The sequence below is a fragment of the Rhinolophus sinicus genome, chromosome 4 (assembly GCF_057876585.1).
Source record: "Rhinolophus sinicus isolate RSI-liver-muscle chromosome 4, RSI-T2T, whole genome shotgun sequence".
In the NCBI taxonomy this organism is placed as follows: domain Eukaryota; kingdom Metazoa; phylum Chordata; class Mammalia; order Chiroptera; family Rhinolophidae; genus Rhinolophus; species Rhinolophus sinicus.
In genome coordinates, this window is record NC_142504.1 from 61,291,646 (window position 1) to 61,308,121 (window position 16,476).

At 50.8% G+C, this 16,476-nt stretch overlaps 1 protein-coding gene across 1 annotated transcript in view; it reads right to left on the reverse strand.

Annotated features, from left to right (window-relative positions):
* Window positions 1-15,202: 15,202 nt before the first annotated feature.
* CHCHD6 (coiled-coil-helix-coiled-coil-helix domain containing 6) overlaps window positions 15,203-16,476 on the reverse strand; it is a 360,080-nt gene continuing 358,806 nt past the window's right edge. Inside the window, exon 8 of the mRNA XM_074340468.1 lies at window positions 15,203-15,416. Within this exon, the coding sequence (XP_074196569.1) occupies window positions 15,411-15,416 (6 nt within the window). The 3' untranslated portion in view covers window positions 15,203-15,410. The remainder of the gene's footprint in view (window positions 15,417-16,476) is intronic.

The following is a 16,476-nucleotide window of genomic DNA, read 5'->3' on the forward strand; positions in this document are numbered from 1 at the left end:
GGGGTAAATGAGTCAACGGGACAGTTTGGGCCCTTCCTGACTGGTCTCCTCTGTGGTTTTGCTTCTGGTTGCCAAGTAGTTCAGGAAGGCATGGGGTTGTTGAATAGCACAGGACAATTCCTAGGAACAGCTTTGATCAAGGTTTGAGAGGAGGTTCTTTCAGTAGCTCCCAGTGTTCCTGCCATGCGAGCAGCTCCAGGGGCTGCTTCCGCAGTTTGGTAACTCAGAGCTTTGCTCGAAAGTAGACTCAAGGGTGCCTTCTTCCCTCCCCATAGTGGGCCCCCATCACTGATGGGTGAGGAGGACAGGGGAGGGAGCACAAGGGGTCCTGGGCACCCAAACCCCCTGGGGGACAGCCACTGATCGCAGGCCACTGGGCTCAAAGCTAGGGTCACCCTGACTCCTGTCTGCCCCTCGCCTCCACATCAAAACCATTTCTCATGTCTCTTACTCCTGTCACCTCCTGCCCCACAGGTGTGGAGGCCTCCTTAGTTACCAGCTCCCACCTGCCCCTCCCCACCTTGCTCTCCACACTGTGGCCGGAGGGATCTGAGAGAGGAGAGAGTGTGGAGACCCTCCCTGCGCAGACCCTCCAGCGGTTCCTTCAACACACAGAATGCTCCATCTCCGCACCCATATGAGTACATACACACATGCACATGTGCATACACACTGGGGGAAGGCACGGAGCAGGTACTCCCTGGCTGGTCCTCGACATTTGGTGGGCACTTGCCTTGGGCCGGCCCCGAGTGTATAGCACTGTGAGTCATCTTGGCTCTTCCTCACGCACCCCTGTGGGGTTGGTGCTGTCAGCCTCAGCCCACAGGCTACCACTGTGGACACAGTCAAGCTGCAATCACTTCTACATTCTAGGAGCCCACTCTAGCTGCTGGATGCAGAGGGGGTTGGGGCATCTGTTCCAGGGCCAGAGCCATCCCCACACTCCAAGCCTTTGGCCTGTGGCTCTAAACCCGGAGGATAGGAGCTCGCCCAGGTGCAGACACTCTGAAGAGAAGGCTGCCAGGCCCACCGTGGCCTCCTCCATCTGCCAAGCCCACTCTCCTGCCACCCCTGCCCTCACCAGTCAGGTGCTGTTGGTTTCAGGACACAGAAACTCAACGGGTCTTAAGCTCCAAGTAGCCTATAGTGGCTCAGGTTAGCAGCAAGTGAGCATGGCTGAGTCTCAGGCACAGCATGGCCATAGTGAGCCACTACCTCGGTTCACGCCCACAGGTGGCTTTGGCACCTCCAGCTGCTTCTTTCCCAGTAGGTCTCGAGAAATTCCCAGAATGGAGCCTCATGAAGTGGGCTGGTGTAGGCTCTTTCCCTTGGCCCCTTGAACCAGTTACCATGGCCAGGGGATAGAACCTGACTGTTGACGGGCTGGGATCGGGTAGCTCTCCAGAGCCATGGGTAGCATCGGGGAGTGGTTCCCTCACTGAAAATCCTGGTGCAATTATCAAAACAAGCAGGCCTGGATGCAGGGTAGGCAAAGCATTCAGGACTCCACCTACCTAACTGCTACTACTTCACTGTGCCCAGCGTTCTTGGCATGCTGAGATTCTTGCTCCAAAGATGCCTTCGCACCTCAGGTCTTTCCCTATGCTGTGCCCTTGTCCAGGAGTGCCCCTGCCTCCACCTTCCATCTGTTCCCACTCCCACCCCTTCCAGAAAGCCTTCTTGAGCCCTTCCCACCTGTGAACCCTTCTCAGGCTTCCTGTCCCTGTCTGTTCCAGCTGTGACCAGTCTAGGCTCAGGTCTGTCACCAGCTCTCACCCGGCCTTGGGGATGCAACCAGGTTACTGTCAGCACTACATTGTATAGAAGACACAGTAGCAGAGCTCCCTACCCACCACTCCATAGATAGTCTCCAAGAGCACTGGGGGGCTCAGCATTGCCTTGTCCTGGGGCTGCTATCTCAGATGACTTCAGGGCTAAATGATAATGGATGTAAAGAGTAAGAGGCTGGATCTAGGAGCTGGTGAGGGCTAGAGTGGGCGATGACCTGGAGGGCAATTGTGGAAAGCACGGACATGCTCTTGGGCTAGTATTGAGTGAACAAGACACACCAATGAGAAGAACCCAGCCAGTAGGTCTCCAGTTTGCAATCTGTGGCTTGGTGCAGCTCCCACAGCACACATCATCCCCACAAGGCCCAGAGTGGGTGCTTGTTGCCCTGGGGCTCACAGTCAGGTCACAGACGATGTCCGCAAGGATGGGAGCCGTCTCCAGGGCCATGGCCTCTGGAAAAGCCACCCCCTCCCCTGGCACCCCACAATCACAAGAATCAGAACCCCAAGGATCAGGGAAGCAGCCCAGGTTTTCCCACTGTGCTGAAAATCCCTGGGGTGAAGTAGGGAAGCTGAACCTGCTCCCTACCCCAAAGTAACAGGGCAGCTCCCTCTTTGTCCATCTGTGCAGGGTCAGAGGAGGCAAGCTCTGAAACCAAAGAGTGAGACGCAACCCACAGTCTCAGCACACAGTGCCCCAAATATGTAGGACCCAGTCAAAAGTCACTCATCATAGCAAGCACCAGGGAAAGCTGAGCCTCTTTGAGAACACACAGTCAACAGATGCCAACACCAAGGTGACACGATGTTGGAATTATCTGACAAGAATTTTAAAGTAGCCATCATAACAAATGCTCTGATGAGCAATTATGAATGTGCTTGAAACAAATGAAAATATGGAAAGTCTCAGCAAGAAAATCGAAGTACAAAGAAGAACCAAATGGATATTTTGGAATTTTTTAAAAAATTAAAAATCAGAATAAGCTCAATAGATGTCTCCACAGCAGAACAGTGGGGAAAGAGAAAAGAAACAGTGAACTTGAAGCTAGAACAATAGAAATTACCCAACCTGGAAAACACAAAGGGGGGGGGGAGATAAAAAAAACCTCAGGAGCTTGTAGGATCGAACAGAAGATCTAACATTTGTGCCATTGAAGGAGTCCCAGAAGGAAAGGATGTAAGATGGTGGTACTGAAAAAGTAGTCAAAGATATAATGGCTGAAAACTTGCCAAGTTTGGCAAAAGACATAAACCCACAGATTCCAGGAGGCGAATGGATTAAAAAATTGTATAAACCCAAAGATATCCATGGCAAGACGCATCATCATCAAACTTCCAAATACTTCCTAAGACAAAAACACCTTGAAAGCAGCAACAGAGACACGACTCCTTACCTGCAAGGGAAAACCGTTTGAATAACATGGATTTCTCATCAGAAACCATGGTGGCTGGAAGGAAGTGGAATGACATTATTAAATGCTGAAAGAAAAGAACTGCCAACCATGAATTCTATAAGTAGTGAAAATACCGTTCAGGAATGGGGGGGGAGTCAAGACATTCTCACATGAAGGAAAAGGAAGAGAATTTGTCACCAGCAGAACTACCCTGACAGAATGGCTAAAGGAAATTCTCTAAACAGAAAGAAAATTATAAAGAAAGGATGCTGGACGCCAGGAAGGAAGAAAGCGCAATGGACTTCTCTGAGGCTTTTGAAGTTGCACTGGATGGTTGCAAAAATTACACCACTGTCTGATGTCTCAGTAGAGTTAGAAGGAACATCTCAGGTAATCATATTATAAACAGGGAGGGTAAAGGGATGTAAAGAAAGATAAGATTTCTACACATCACTCAAACTGTTAAAAACAGTAGGCTGTGTACTAAGTACATATATAGACTATAATCCTTGGAGCAACTATAAAAATCTATGCAGATACATGCAAAATGCTATAGATAAACCAAAATGGAATTCTAAAATGTGTTCAAGTAACCTACAGGAAGGCAGGAAAAAGAAAACAGAAAGAAAAAAAGGGACAGAACAAAAAATAAAATGGCAGATTTAAACCCTATTGTATCAATAATCACAGAAAATGCAAATAGTATGATTACATTTATATACATTTTCCAAATGATAAAACTGTAGAGATGGAGAACAAATTAGAGTTTGCCAGGAGTGAGGAATGGCGAGGGGAAGGGAGTGTGACTATAAAGGGCAGCACGAGGGAGGGAGGGTTCTGGCTTGATCACAGGATGGTTACCCGAATCTACATGTGATAAAGGACACAGAGCTAGACAGGCACATTGTATCAATGTCAGTGCCCTGGTTTCCATAGTGCAGTACAGTTATGTAAGATGTAACCACTGGGGAAGGCTAGGGAAAGATATGTGGAACCTCTCTGTATTGTCTTTCCAACATCCTGTGACGCTATCGTTATAGATTATACGTGTAATTATTTCGAGGTAAAAATACCTTGGCTGCTGCTTTTGCAACAGGCCCAGCTCTGCTGCTGGCACTACCTCTGGGAGCAGAGCTTGTCCCTTGCGGCCCCCTAGCCCTCTGTGGCTGGGGCAGGTTGGACAAATGGCTGGTTCTGCCTGGGCCCCTCACAGAGCTCACAGGCCAGTAGGACATCACCACAGCAGAGGCTGCAGCAGGAATCCTGAGGATGCCCCATCCCCCCACTCTCCTGAACTTGTCTCCTCTTTCTCCAGGCCTCAGAGCTCATGTTACCTCTTCAGAGAAATTCCTGATTCCTTGACGTAAAATGCACCCTTCACAACCCCTGATTTAATTTCATCACAGCACTAATTCCCCTGATTTTTTTTTCTAAGCTGTTTTATTATCCATCACTCTCAGAATGGATGCCTCATGAAGACAGGGGCCTCATCTTTCTTTTAATGACTACACAAGGTAGACAGTCTATAAGGGCTTATGGGATGTAGTTGCGATCTGTTGCTGCATAACAAATCACCCTAACGTTGAATGGCTTAAAACAGCAACCATTTATTCTCTGTCATGGTTTTTGTGGGGGATTCAGAGGGTACAACAGGGAAAGCTGGTCTCTGCCTCACAGTGTCTCAGGTGTTGGCTGGAAGATGCCCTCTCCCAGCCATTCAATCCCAGATCCATCTCCAAAGAGCTCTTTCAGAACCTCCTGGCAGTGCCCACGCCACACATACCTCTCTGTGGTCGTGCACTGCCTGCCCTATGGATGTGGGCAGGTTCAAGGGTGGGAGTGGAGATGAAAAAGGGAAGTTGGAATTTCTGGGGAGTCTTTTTGAACTACCCATGTTCCCTTCTGTGACACCCCTCCAGGAAAACCCTCTCCTGGGGGGAATGGCCCCATTTGAAAGAGTACCGTCTTCAGAGGAAGAAACATGGGGTTCAGTCCCTCTTGGGCTCCACTCCAGTTATGTCCCCTCCTTTCAGTGCCTTTTCTGGATCATGAGGCGAATGGCACCTGCTCCCAGGGTCACTGTGAGCACCAGAGAAAACACTGGGCACCCCCCTAGGCATAGAGTCCTCCCTGAGGCACCTCGTTCAACCCTCAATATCACTGGGCAGGGGAGGGTGTCCCCTTTTCACAGATGAGGAAACTGAGGCATGAAAAAGTAAAGTGACGTTGCCCAGGGTCCACGCTGAACACCCTGCAGTCCTTGCCTCTGATTATCACGAGCCGACCTCTGCAGCAGCCCCGGCTGTGTTGGTCGCCCTTCCACACCCTCTTTCTGCCTCCTCCATGCTTCCTCATAGGGGTCTGTGTGATTTCCCTAATTTACCATGAGTTCTGCATGTGATGCTTGTTCCCTCTGTCCCCATGAGCCCTCTGTTCCCATGAGGTCACCCTGCTGACCTTTCCTGGCCAGCCCCAGCACAGGCTCCTCCTTTTCTGGGAAGGCTGCCCTGAAGCAGCCACTCACCCACCTGGTCAGGAGCAGCCCTGAGCTTATGGGCGCTGGACTTCAGCATCAGATGTCCCTATTTCTGAGCCTGCATGTACACCAGGTCGGAAGCAGAGGTATCACGGGGCGCCTGGCAAGGAATGTATGAGGAGTGGATGAGATCAGCCCATTTCTCCGGTGTCTTTACTGGGTAAGGCCAGGGCCAGCCATGTAGCCCACCATCTTGGGCACCAGCCCCAAGGGCACGGGCACAGGCCCCACAAGGAGGGGGCAGTAAAATAGGGATAGTGAGGGGCTGGGACCTGAACACATACCACCTGGCTCAAGTCCCACTCACGGGAAACCCCCTCCAGGACAGGCAGGGTGTTTTTGGTCAAGGGACAAACACCAGGGGTGATATTTAAAATATTTAACAGCCCATCAGAGTAGACACTAGACATAAACAATAGACAGGACCAGCCTTGACAAAAATCTAGGTTTGCTTCATCCAAATGGACTTTCACTGACTTGCTTCTCTGAAAGGTCCAAGGACATCTTGCTTCAGGTATGTCTGGATCCAAGGCCCAATAATGTCACCAGGCATCTATTTCTTGGCTCTACCTTCCTCTGTGTGCATTCTCAGGTGTTCTCCCTACCTGTTGGCCAAGACAATCCTGGCAGCTTACTGGACCTATTGGAGTCATGTGATTAACCCCTCACCTCTCTATGGCATACCGTAAGGTGGGGGGTCAGGTGGGGCAACCCCAATGTGTGGCAGCTGCTGCTGCCTCCAGAACGATTTACTTTCTAAGAGGTCTGGACTTTTGGTGTTTTTTTTTTTAAATAATTAAAACAGTCCTTTTAATTATTAAAATATATGCTCAAATTAAAAAAAAGAAAAGAAAAATCCAAGTAGTATACAAAAGGATACACAAAGAAGCCAGGCTCCCTCTGACTGGTCCCTCAGCCCAGAGGCATGGTACCCTATTACAAGCAAATGCAGACACCTATGGGTATTCTTGCCTCTCTGTTTTCTCAATGGTACAAACTATACACCCTACCCTGAACCTCCTTCTTTTTTTTTCTTCTTTTCTCTTAACCAACAGATCTTTGGAGATCATTCCACAAGAGCTACCTCAAGATACCTCCCTCTGTCCCTCTTGAACTTCATAGAAATGGAATCCTCCAGGACTGCCCTCCAGTAAGTCACACTTTTGTATAACCCTCCCCATGACTTGCTTCTAACAGATAGGCTAGGGCAAAGGTGAGGGACCTCTCATGGTCACATGACAGACAACTTCACTGGCTTTGAAGAAGTATTGAGGGAGGGCCTGTGAGAGTCACGTGGCCGGGTACTGGGGACTGGGGTGGCCTTCGTCCTACAGTCACAAGGAAAGGAGTTCTGCCAAAGGCCAGGGGAACTTGGGAGAGGAGCCCAGCCTGACCACGCCTTGACTGCAGCCTCACGAGTCCTGAGGAGGGAACCAGCTCAGCTGTGTCAGGGCTCCTGACCCATGGCTGTGTGGTTGCAAGCAACTGGTTTGTGGCCATTTGTTAGGAAGTTAAGACAAGCGTGACTCCTCTCTATCTGGCTTCTCTCCATGAGATATGAGATTCATCTTTGTCACTACCAGAGTTCTAGTTTGTTCTTTTACTTTGCTAGGTAGTATTTTGTTGTATGAATAAATGACAACCTACCCATTCTACTGTCCATGGACGTTTGGGCTGTTATGAATAAAGCCGTATGAACATTCCTATATGTACCATCTAGACGCCATGCGTATTCATTTTCTTGGATATTGACCCAGGAGTAAACTTGCTGCATCAGACTGTAGGTGGATATTTAACTTTATAAGAAACTGCCAAACCAATTTCCAAAGTAGTTGAATCATTCTGCACTCCTAGCAGCAGTGTGCATGGGCCCTGGAAGTTGCTCATGCTCACCAGCATCCGGTGGTGTCTGTGCAAAGGTACTTCCTTGTGGTTTTGTTTAGCATTTCCCTGATGAGTCATAAGGACATGGAGCATTTTTTCATATGTTTATTGACCTCCCCTGAGACGTTCCTGATATTACTTTGTCTGCTATAGATGATTTATTATCTGCCCGTAAACCCCAAGCTGGAACTAGAGGGAAAGAGAAACTCTATAAGGCATGAATCACTGGGGCACTTCATGGAGCCCAAGAATGAAGGTGACACAGAGAACAGAGCTAAGACATGGAAAGAGAGGGACCAGGTCCCAATCACTGTTTAAGCTCCTAGATCCAGCCATGCCTGAGGCTTCCTTCTGGACTCTTCAATTACATGAGCCAACACACTCTTTTTGTTTAAGTCCCTTTGAACTAGGGTTCTGTCACCTGTGCTAAAGGGATCCTGACTGAGGCGGGGCTTGAGTTGGCCCATCTGGGTTCCAGGCTGCCCTACTCTCCGGGTCACTGACTTTCTTCAGGCCCATTGAGCACTGGAAAGGAAGTGTGGAGGGATGGGGACTCTCTGAATTCCAGGTGCTCCACCAGCTCTCCCCCATACCCCCACCTGCCATGGTCTGTACCCCACTTCATTGCTGTTTTGAGGCTGAATAACCATGTAATTGGTTTATCTGTTCCACAGTCAAAACTTCAGCTAATATATTTTTCATAATTAGTTGATGTTTATTTAACAGGAATAACCGGCCCATTAAATTTAATGAGGCAGGTTATCAGGTATGAAGTGGAAATGTTTTTCCTTAAGAGCAACTTGGATTTGGCTGCTCTGGTTAACGGGCCAGGGAGATGCTGCCAGTTGCCTTGTCTGGGAATGGAAACCCCCAGGGAATGGGGGTGTAGGTGTCCTGTCCTCACAGGAAATGGCAACCGGCACCCCTAGTGCTCCCAGGACCCCCAGTGTTACTCCACTGCATAACATCTGATAGCATTAATTTTATCTTGTCTGTCTCCCTTAATGGTCTTCATGCTCCTGAGAGCAGGGTCCCTCTGTTTTACTCAACATTGTATCTCCAGTTCTAGAACCATGACTGCACATAGTAGGCATTCAATGCCAATATTTGTCGTGCAAAAGATGAATAACTAAGGAGATGCCTCCTGCCTCTGCAATTACCTAAGCCTCCAGGGCCCTCCCTCCTGGCACACTTTGGGTCCTGCCTCATTCCCCTCCCAACTTTGCTGCCCCTGCTTAGTAGGAGGGAAAAGCTCTATTTGAGGAGATCCACATTCTGCCAAGGGGCAACCACTGGGCCAATAGACCTCACGAAGAGAGGACCCTGGGCCGCCCTGACCCAGGGCCCAGGCTATGGAGGGCTGCACCCGCCAAGGGCATTCAGGATGCATTGAGCCTGGGGGCTAGTTTATAAAAATGTTCAGGTCACTTTAGAACATAAAATACAGTTCATTATTACACACACACACACACACACACACACACACACACACACACCAAAACACACTCATAATCCTGTTTCCTAGAGAAAAGTACAATAAGATGTTGGTGTATAACCCTTTGGACTTTTTATGTGTGTGTGTATTTTTCCATATGCCTAGGTGATATGTTTTCATTCCAAAGAATGGGCCATACAGAGAATTCTACTTATTTTCTTAAAATAAGAGTGCATGGGGCTGGCCCGGTGGCTCAGGCAGTTAGAGCTCCATGCTCCTAACTCCGAAGGCTGCCGGTTCGATTCCCACATGGCCCAGTGGGCTCTCAACCACAAGGTTGCCAGTTCAACTCCTCGAGTCCCGCAAGGGATGGTGGGCTCCGCCCCCTGCAACTAAGATTGAACATGGCACCTTGAGCTGGGCTGCCTCCCGGATGGCTCAGTTGGTTGGAGCGCGTCCTCTCAAACACAAGGTTGCCGGTTCGACTCCCGCAAAGAATGGTGGGCTGCGCACCCTGCAACTAGCAACGGCAACTGGACCTGGAGCTGAGCTGCGCCCTCCACAGCTAAGACTTAAAGGACAACAACTTGAAGCTGAAGGGCACCCTCCACAACTAAGACTGAAGGGACAACAACTTAGAAAAAAATCCTGGAAGTACACACTGTTCCCCAATAAAGTCCTGTTCCCCTTCCCCAATAAAATCTTAAAAAAAAAAAAAAATAGAGTTCATGGAGTTCCATGTTAATAACTATATTCCATGTCACTATTGTTAGTGCCTATAGAACTATCTTATGGATGTATCACATTTTATTCAATACATTCCCTATTCTTGGGCATTTAGGTTGTTTCCAGGATGTTGCCATTATTATAAACACTATGATAAACAAAGCAGTCGCTTTACTTGGCCAACTTTGGCTAAGTCCTCTGGTCCCGGCATAAACCTCAACTCTTCTGAGAAGCCCTCTATGACGCCACAGCCTGGGCACACTGAGCCAGCTCCCAGGGCCTCTCTGCAGGGGCCTCATCACAACTGGCTTCCAACATCAGCTCTCCTGCTAGACTATAAACCATGGACCACGTGTTGCCATAGTTTTCATAGTGCCAAGGATATAATAACAATAACAGAGAAGCCAAGTCTGAGGCAGAGATGAGCTTGCAGGACATTTATTAGGGGGTGTCCTTGGGGTCAACAGTTATTGGTAAGGGGAAAGAGCAGAGGGTGGGGGACAAGCTGGGCTGCCAAGTAGTTTCACTGAAGCCCTGCCCAGATCTCGGGTTGGGACTCCCTTCCAGGTTGGGATGTCCTTCGAGGTTGCTCCAAGTTGGGGCACAGGAGCCTGTCCTTTATCCAACCCCCCTCATCAAGCACTAATTGGATGTAGCCCTGGCCCCCTGGGGCATGACTTTGGTGAAGTGGCTCCTCAGCAAAGGCACGTCCCAGAGGAAGACAACTTGGGGTCAAGGGCTGTCTACTGCCAGCCCTGAAGGAGATCTGACTGGCAAGCCTCCTGCACTCACCCTCATGAGCACTACGTGAAGGACACCTGTTGTCACCACCCCATAGGAGACAGCATCTGTGACTATCTCCCTTTTATAAATGAGGAAAACAGGCTTAGAGGCTCAGAAACTGCTGCTGAGCTCAGGGTTGGAGCTGAGTCCACCGCACTCTGATTCTCCATGTCATGCTGCTGAGCGAGCACTGCAGAGATTGAGCAAGGGTCAGGATGAACACCCAGGACACAGGACCTGCGTACTCTGACTTCCTTTGAGCCATTGAACCACCATCACTGGGCGGACGATGCATGTTCCCAAAGCTGCAATGACGATTGTGGATTTGGCCGTTTCTCCTTTCTATTCTGTTGGTCTTGCTTCATGTATTTTGCTCTTGTGCCAGGTGCACATGTAGAAGGATTTTTAAGTCTCCCTGCAAGTTGTCCCTGTTACTCTTTGAAACGGCTTCTCTGTTGCTCACAGCACTCCTTGTCTTTTCCACCTTGTCTGATAGTAACATGACCAGCTTTCCCAGAGTTTACATGTATATCTTTTTATATCCTTCTATCCTCAAGCAACCTGTGCCCTCAGCGTTAAGGTGATGTTTCTCTCTCTCTTTTGTTTTTTTTAAAGATTTTATTGGGGAAGGGGAACAGCACTTTATTGAGGAACAGTGTGTACTTCCAGGCCTTTTTTTTTTTCCCCAAGTCAAGTTGTCCTTTCAATCTTAGTTGTGGAGGGTGCCGTTCAGCTTCAAGTTGTTGTCCTTTCAGTGTTAGTTGTGGAGGGCGCAGCTCAGCTCCAGGTCCAGTTGCCGTTTTCTAGTTGCAGGGGGCACAGCCCACCATCCCTTGCGGGAGTCGAACTGGCACCCTTGTGGTTGAGAGGACACATTCCAGCCAACTGAGCCATCCGGGAGCTCAGCGGCAGCTCAGCTCAAAGTGCCATGTTCAATTTTAGTTGCTGGGGGCGCTGCCCACCATCCCTTGCGGGAGTCGAACTGGCAACCTTGTGGTTGAGAGGATGCACTCCAACCAACTGAGCCATCTGGGAGCTCAGCAGCAGCTCAGCTCAAGGTGCCGTGTTCAATCTTAGTTGCAGGGGGCGGAGCCCACCATCCCTTGCGGGACTGGAGGAGTTGAACTGGCAACCTTGTGGTTGAGAGCCCACTGGGCCATGTGGGAATCGAACCGGCAGCCTTTGGAGTTAGGAGCATGGAGCTCTAACCGCTTGAGCCACCGGGCCGGCCCAAGGTGATGTCTCTTGTAAACAACATACAGATGGATTTGTGGGAGGGGTGGGGGTCGGGGTCGTTTCTTTGTTTTTTCTTTGTGAGTTTGCATACTTCAAAAGGCTCTTGATGCATTTCACCAAACCTGTCCTCCTGAGAGGTCACAGTGAGTCACCTCCCCCAGCAGTGGCCGGAGTGCAGGGTCCTCTCCACATCTACAATGACACTCCTCCCTCCCATGTCCATTGCACATTGGACATTTCCTCCACGCCCTGCTCTTGCCCCCACCCCAGCTACCTGCAATGATTCAGCATATGTGAGGCCATGTCTGCATTGGGCACACAGTGTCTGAAGCAGGGCCCCTATCTCCCAGTGGGTAGGACTGGTACCTCATAGGAGGTCATGCCCCAGGGCTCAGACCCTGCCTTGGCATCACTGGGCCTCTCCAGGTCAGTAATGATGTTGGAAGTAATGAACTCTAGCCATCTCTTCTGCCAAGGGCCACACTCCCCATCTGGGGAGCTGGGCGAGGGGAAAGGGTGCAGGATTGGCCCCCTCAGCTGGGTCACTGGAGCAGGGCAGAACCAAGACTCTGGATATCCCTGGGCCTGGCCCAGCATGCAGCCAGAATCCCACTTCCAACAGGAGACGCAGCATCAGAACTAAGCACTGTGCAATCTGAGGCTAGTTACTCCCATTCTCTGTGCCATGGTTTCCTTATCTGTACAGTGGAGCAGTAACAGCAATAACCACCCCATAGGGCTGTGTAAGACTAACTGAGTTAGTATTTACAAAAGGTGTAGGAGAGGACCTGGCATGCGGTAAGTGTCTGATGGGACTGATTGATGACTGGGACTATTCCCTGCAAGCTGGCCGTCGTGTGCCAATACAAGCTGAAGTGCACACAGATGTGTGTACACACTGCCACTGCTACCACTACTCAGGTCCACCCGAGCACAGGCACACATGCCTGCCCAGCACACCACGAAGGTCATGCTGAAGTGCTTCCTGCTAGCCTGCTTTCAGGCCTGGGCCTCTGCACCACTCCTTCACACAAGGGGCAGCTACAGGCTGCCTTGCCCTCCAGTCCCCGACAGCTTCAGCCAATGGGAGGCATGATGGAAGGGAGTTTGGAGGGAGGTAGGAGGGGAGAGCCCACAGGTAGCACCTTTCACAGTAGCTGTGTCCCCTTGGTGACTCCAGCTACCCTGAGCAGGGCCTTTGTGGTGCCAGCTTCCACTGGGCAATCCTGCCTCTTTAGCCCTGGGGCGATGGGAGCTTCCCACTGTCACTAATTTCTGGGTTACCATCCCATCCTATTTGGGGTTTCAGCCCTCCATCTCCTTTGTGATTAACTCTGCATTCAATCGCCTCTGTTTAAATAATCAGTGCTTTCTGGTTTCCTGGTTGCACTCTGGATGTCACAGCCAGCATCATCATATTTAATTCCCCCAACTGGGTGGGATAGGAATTAACAATCCCTTTCTATAGTCATGCAGCTGGTACGTAAGCCCAGAAATACCTGCCTCTAGGTGCATACCCCGCTGGACATAGCCCTCACCCATGCAACGCTCTCTCAGGCCTGACTTCCTATCAGATATGGCCATGTGGAAGGACTAGAGGTGCAGGTCCACACATAGGCAGGCCATGCACAGATGCACACACATAGGCAGTCTGTACCTGAGCACATGCACACATTCCCCTGCCACACTGACACTCCAACACAATGGACACGTACACCTTAAAGTCCCCAGTAGGGGAGGGATGGAGATCAGGCAAGGGAAACCTGGTTCTGACTCTAGGGGAGTCAGGGAAATAGGCTGGTATCCAAGTAGAGAGAGGCCAGGAGCATTAGTAGGTGGTAAACATGGCTGGTTGTTTGTGCACAAACACAAGTACATATGTACATATGAGCACACACACACACACAAAAGCACCTATATACACACGCACAGGTAGACAGGTGCATGCAGACCTGTGTGCACGCACAGCTGCCCCCAACTGACTCCTGGGTAGGAGGATGGAGTTTGAGAGTTTTTCCTGTGAGACTTGGAAGTTGGACAAAGCCCCAGACACCAGAGGCTTCAGAGGTTAGCAGAAAAGAAGGGCATCAGCAGTTTCTGGCTGGACAATGGTTCTGATATCACTTAAGTTCTATCAGCCAGGTGGCCTGTGACCCCACCAGGCTGACCTTACAGGGGGCCAGCCCCTCCCTGGCCTGCCAGGTGAATGTTGGGAGGAGGATCAGGCCAGGGCACCCTGACACCTACCCTGGCTGCTCACTTCTACGTGTTTTCTGAACGTGTCCTTGTTTGTTTTGGTAAGCTAACCCAGAACTTCTAGAGAAGGCATCTCCCAAAGCTACTTTCCTTTTAGCCAATATGCAGCCTGGCTGAATAAAACTGCCTTGTGCTACCTGCCCAGACAACTGGGCACTGCCAAGCCTCAACCCCCACTTGAGCTTTGCATGTGAGCATCTGGGGATAAGCAGAGATGTTTGGGTTGCAAAGCCTGAGTCAAGATCGCAGGCTCTTAGCTCCAGATGGCTTGGGGCTCCAAATGAACTTTAGCAGGAAATCCAAGGTCAACAGCAGATCAGAACCTCTGCCCCAAATTCCTCTTGCTGCCTTAGCGCTCGGCCAGGCGAGAGTGCAGCCTGAGGTGCTCAAAGCACCTTAGCTGGAGAGTCAGGCCAAAGTCAAGGACAAGACAAGCCGGCCAGTGTTTGGACACCAAATGAGCAGAGCACATCTCAAATCCAGCTGTGATCTGCCCCTCTCAATCCCGTGTCCTTCATTTCAGTCCACAGAATTATCAGCACGCATGCCAGAAATTTAGAAATCATCCTTGATCCTCCCCTCTCCCACTCAAACCAAGTCTTGCCAATTTTAGCTCCTGAGCCGGCCTAGTCTATTCCCTGGCCCACCCCATCAGCCTCCCATTTATCATGCCCTCAGGTGTCCTGCACCAGTTGAGCCCATCCTCCCCAGGAGCATGTGTGTCATCAGAGGAATTGGACCATGCTGCTCCCTGCTAGAGACCCCCCAGTACCTCGGCCTGGCATCCACCCTCTTCCCTGCCTGGTCCCCACTGTGCTCTCTGCAAATGGCCAGCTGTCCACAGTCTGTGTCTGGAATCCTACTCTAACCATGTCTGGCTTGCCCATCAGTCATCCACTCAGCTTTCAAATTGGAGTTTAGGCAGAGCCTCTGGCAGGAAGCTGGCCTATTCTCCCAGCTCTGTCCCTAGAAAGAACGGCTTTCCCCTCATTTCATCTCATACCTGCGTCTGTGGCTGCAGCAGAATTATGGGTTCCCACCCATCTCCGCTGCTAGGCTGGGTGCTCAGAAGGTGTGCAGCCTGTCTCATCAGCCTATGTCACCAGGCCCAGCACAGGGCTACACAGAAGAGGTAGCAGTGATTGCCTGCTAGCCAAGGGAATGACCGAAAACAAAGACAGTTGCTTTATTTGTTTTTGGACAGTAGCACATCCTCCCTTTCTTAAGAACATGGCGGCCCCAAGCACAGGGGCATCCTGGGCACCCGGCAGGAAATGGCTGTGGTTCGGGGGTCTGTGGGCTATGGTCCCATAATTGGTCCTTCTTCAGGGCTCTAAGTCACTGCCAGGGCCAAGAATGATGGCTGCTCCTCAACCCTACAAAGGAGAACAGGTCAGAGTTCAGTCAGGGCCCTTTTTTGCCTGGAACCCCGTGCACACCCAGGCCTTAGCTCCAGGAGGGCCCAGGCTCTTGGGCTGCCCAGGAGTGTGACTATTTACTGGAAATGGTCCTCTGTGGCTGGTCCTGAGACGCGGGACTGGGCCTATTTACCTCCACGCCCAGTGCCCCCTTAACATGTGTCTGTAGGGACCAGCTAACATGGACCTTCCGCTCGTCAGACCTCCCTGCCCCTGTGGATAGATAGGTCTCAGCCCAATTCTCTTCACCCCCCACTGAGGTCTCTCTTCTGTTCTCAGAATTTCCTCATACTCAGGCTATTGCTTGCTGTCCATATCCAAACACATGCACACGTCCCTGGGCTCAGAAGGTGCTGCACAGGGGTTAGAGCTTGCCCAGGCTCTGGGAGGTGCCTCCTGCACAACTCCTGACAGATGGGCCTCTGTCTTGTGCCAAGTCCCTGCTGACAGAGATGTGGGATCCTTGAATTCCCATCCCTGGTTCTGCTGGGAGCCTTCTGTGGCGGAGGCTGGGAGGTGGCAGCGGAGTTTCTCTGGCACTGGCTGCCCCTCACACACAAGGTGCAATCTGAGGGTCTGGCTCTGAGGCTCTTTGGGAGTCAGGTCGAACATTCTTTCTTGAGGGGAGGGTGGGAGGGCATGGAAGGAGGGAGGCAGGCCTGGCAGTGCCCCAGAGTCTCTCTCGGGTATGCTGGAGCAATAGAGAGTACACAGGAGTTACATGCAATCTGCCTTCCTTTGTGATCATATGGTGCAATGAAACTACATTGGTGAGCTTGTTTGTTAAAGATGTACTCTGTTGGGCGAGGGACTGACAAGTGCCACAGATGTGGGGCCTGGATGGAGAGAGAGAGGACAAAGTCGAGGCTCTGCGAGAAGGCCAAGGGGGTTTTAGCTCCCTTGGCACGTCTTTCACTTGGTAAAACAAAGTTAGGTGTGTGGTGATCAGGGGCTTGGAAGGGGCCACCGATCCTGTCGGGAAAGGTGTTCTATGCAAGCTTTCACAAAGACCTCGGCA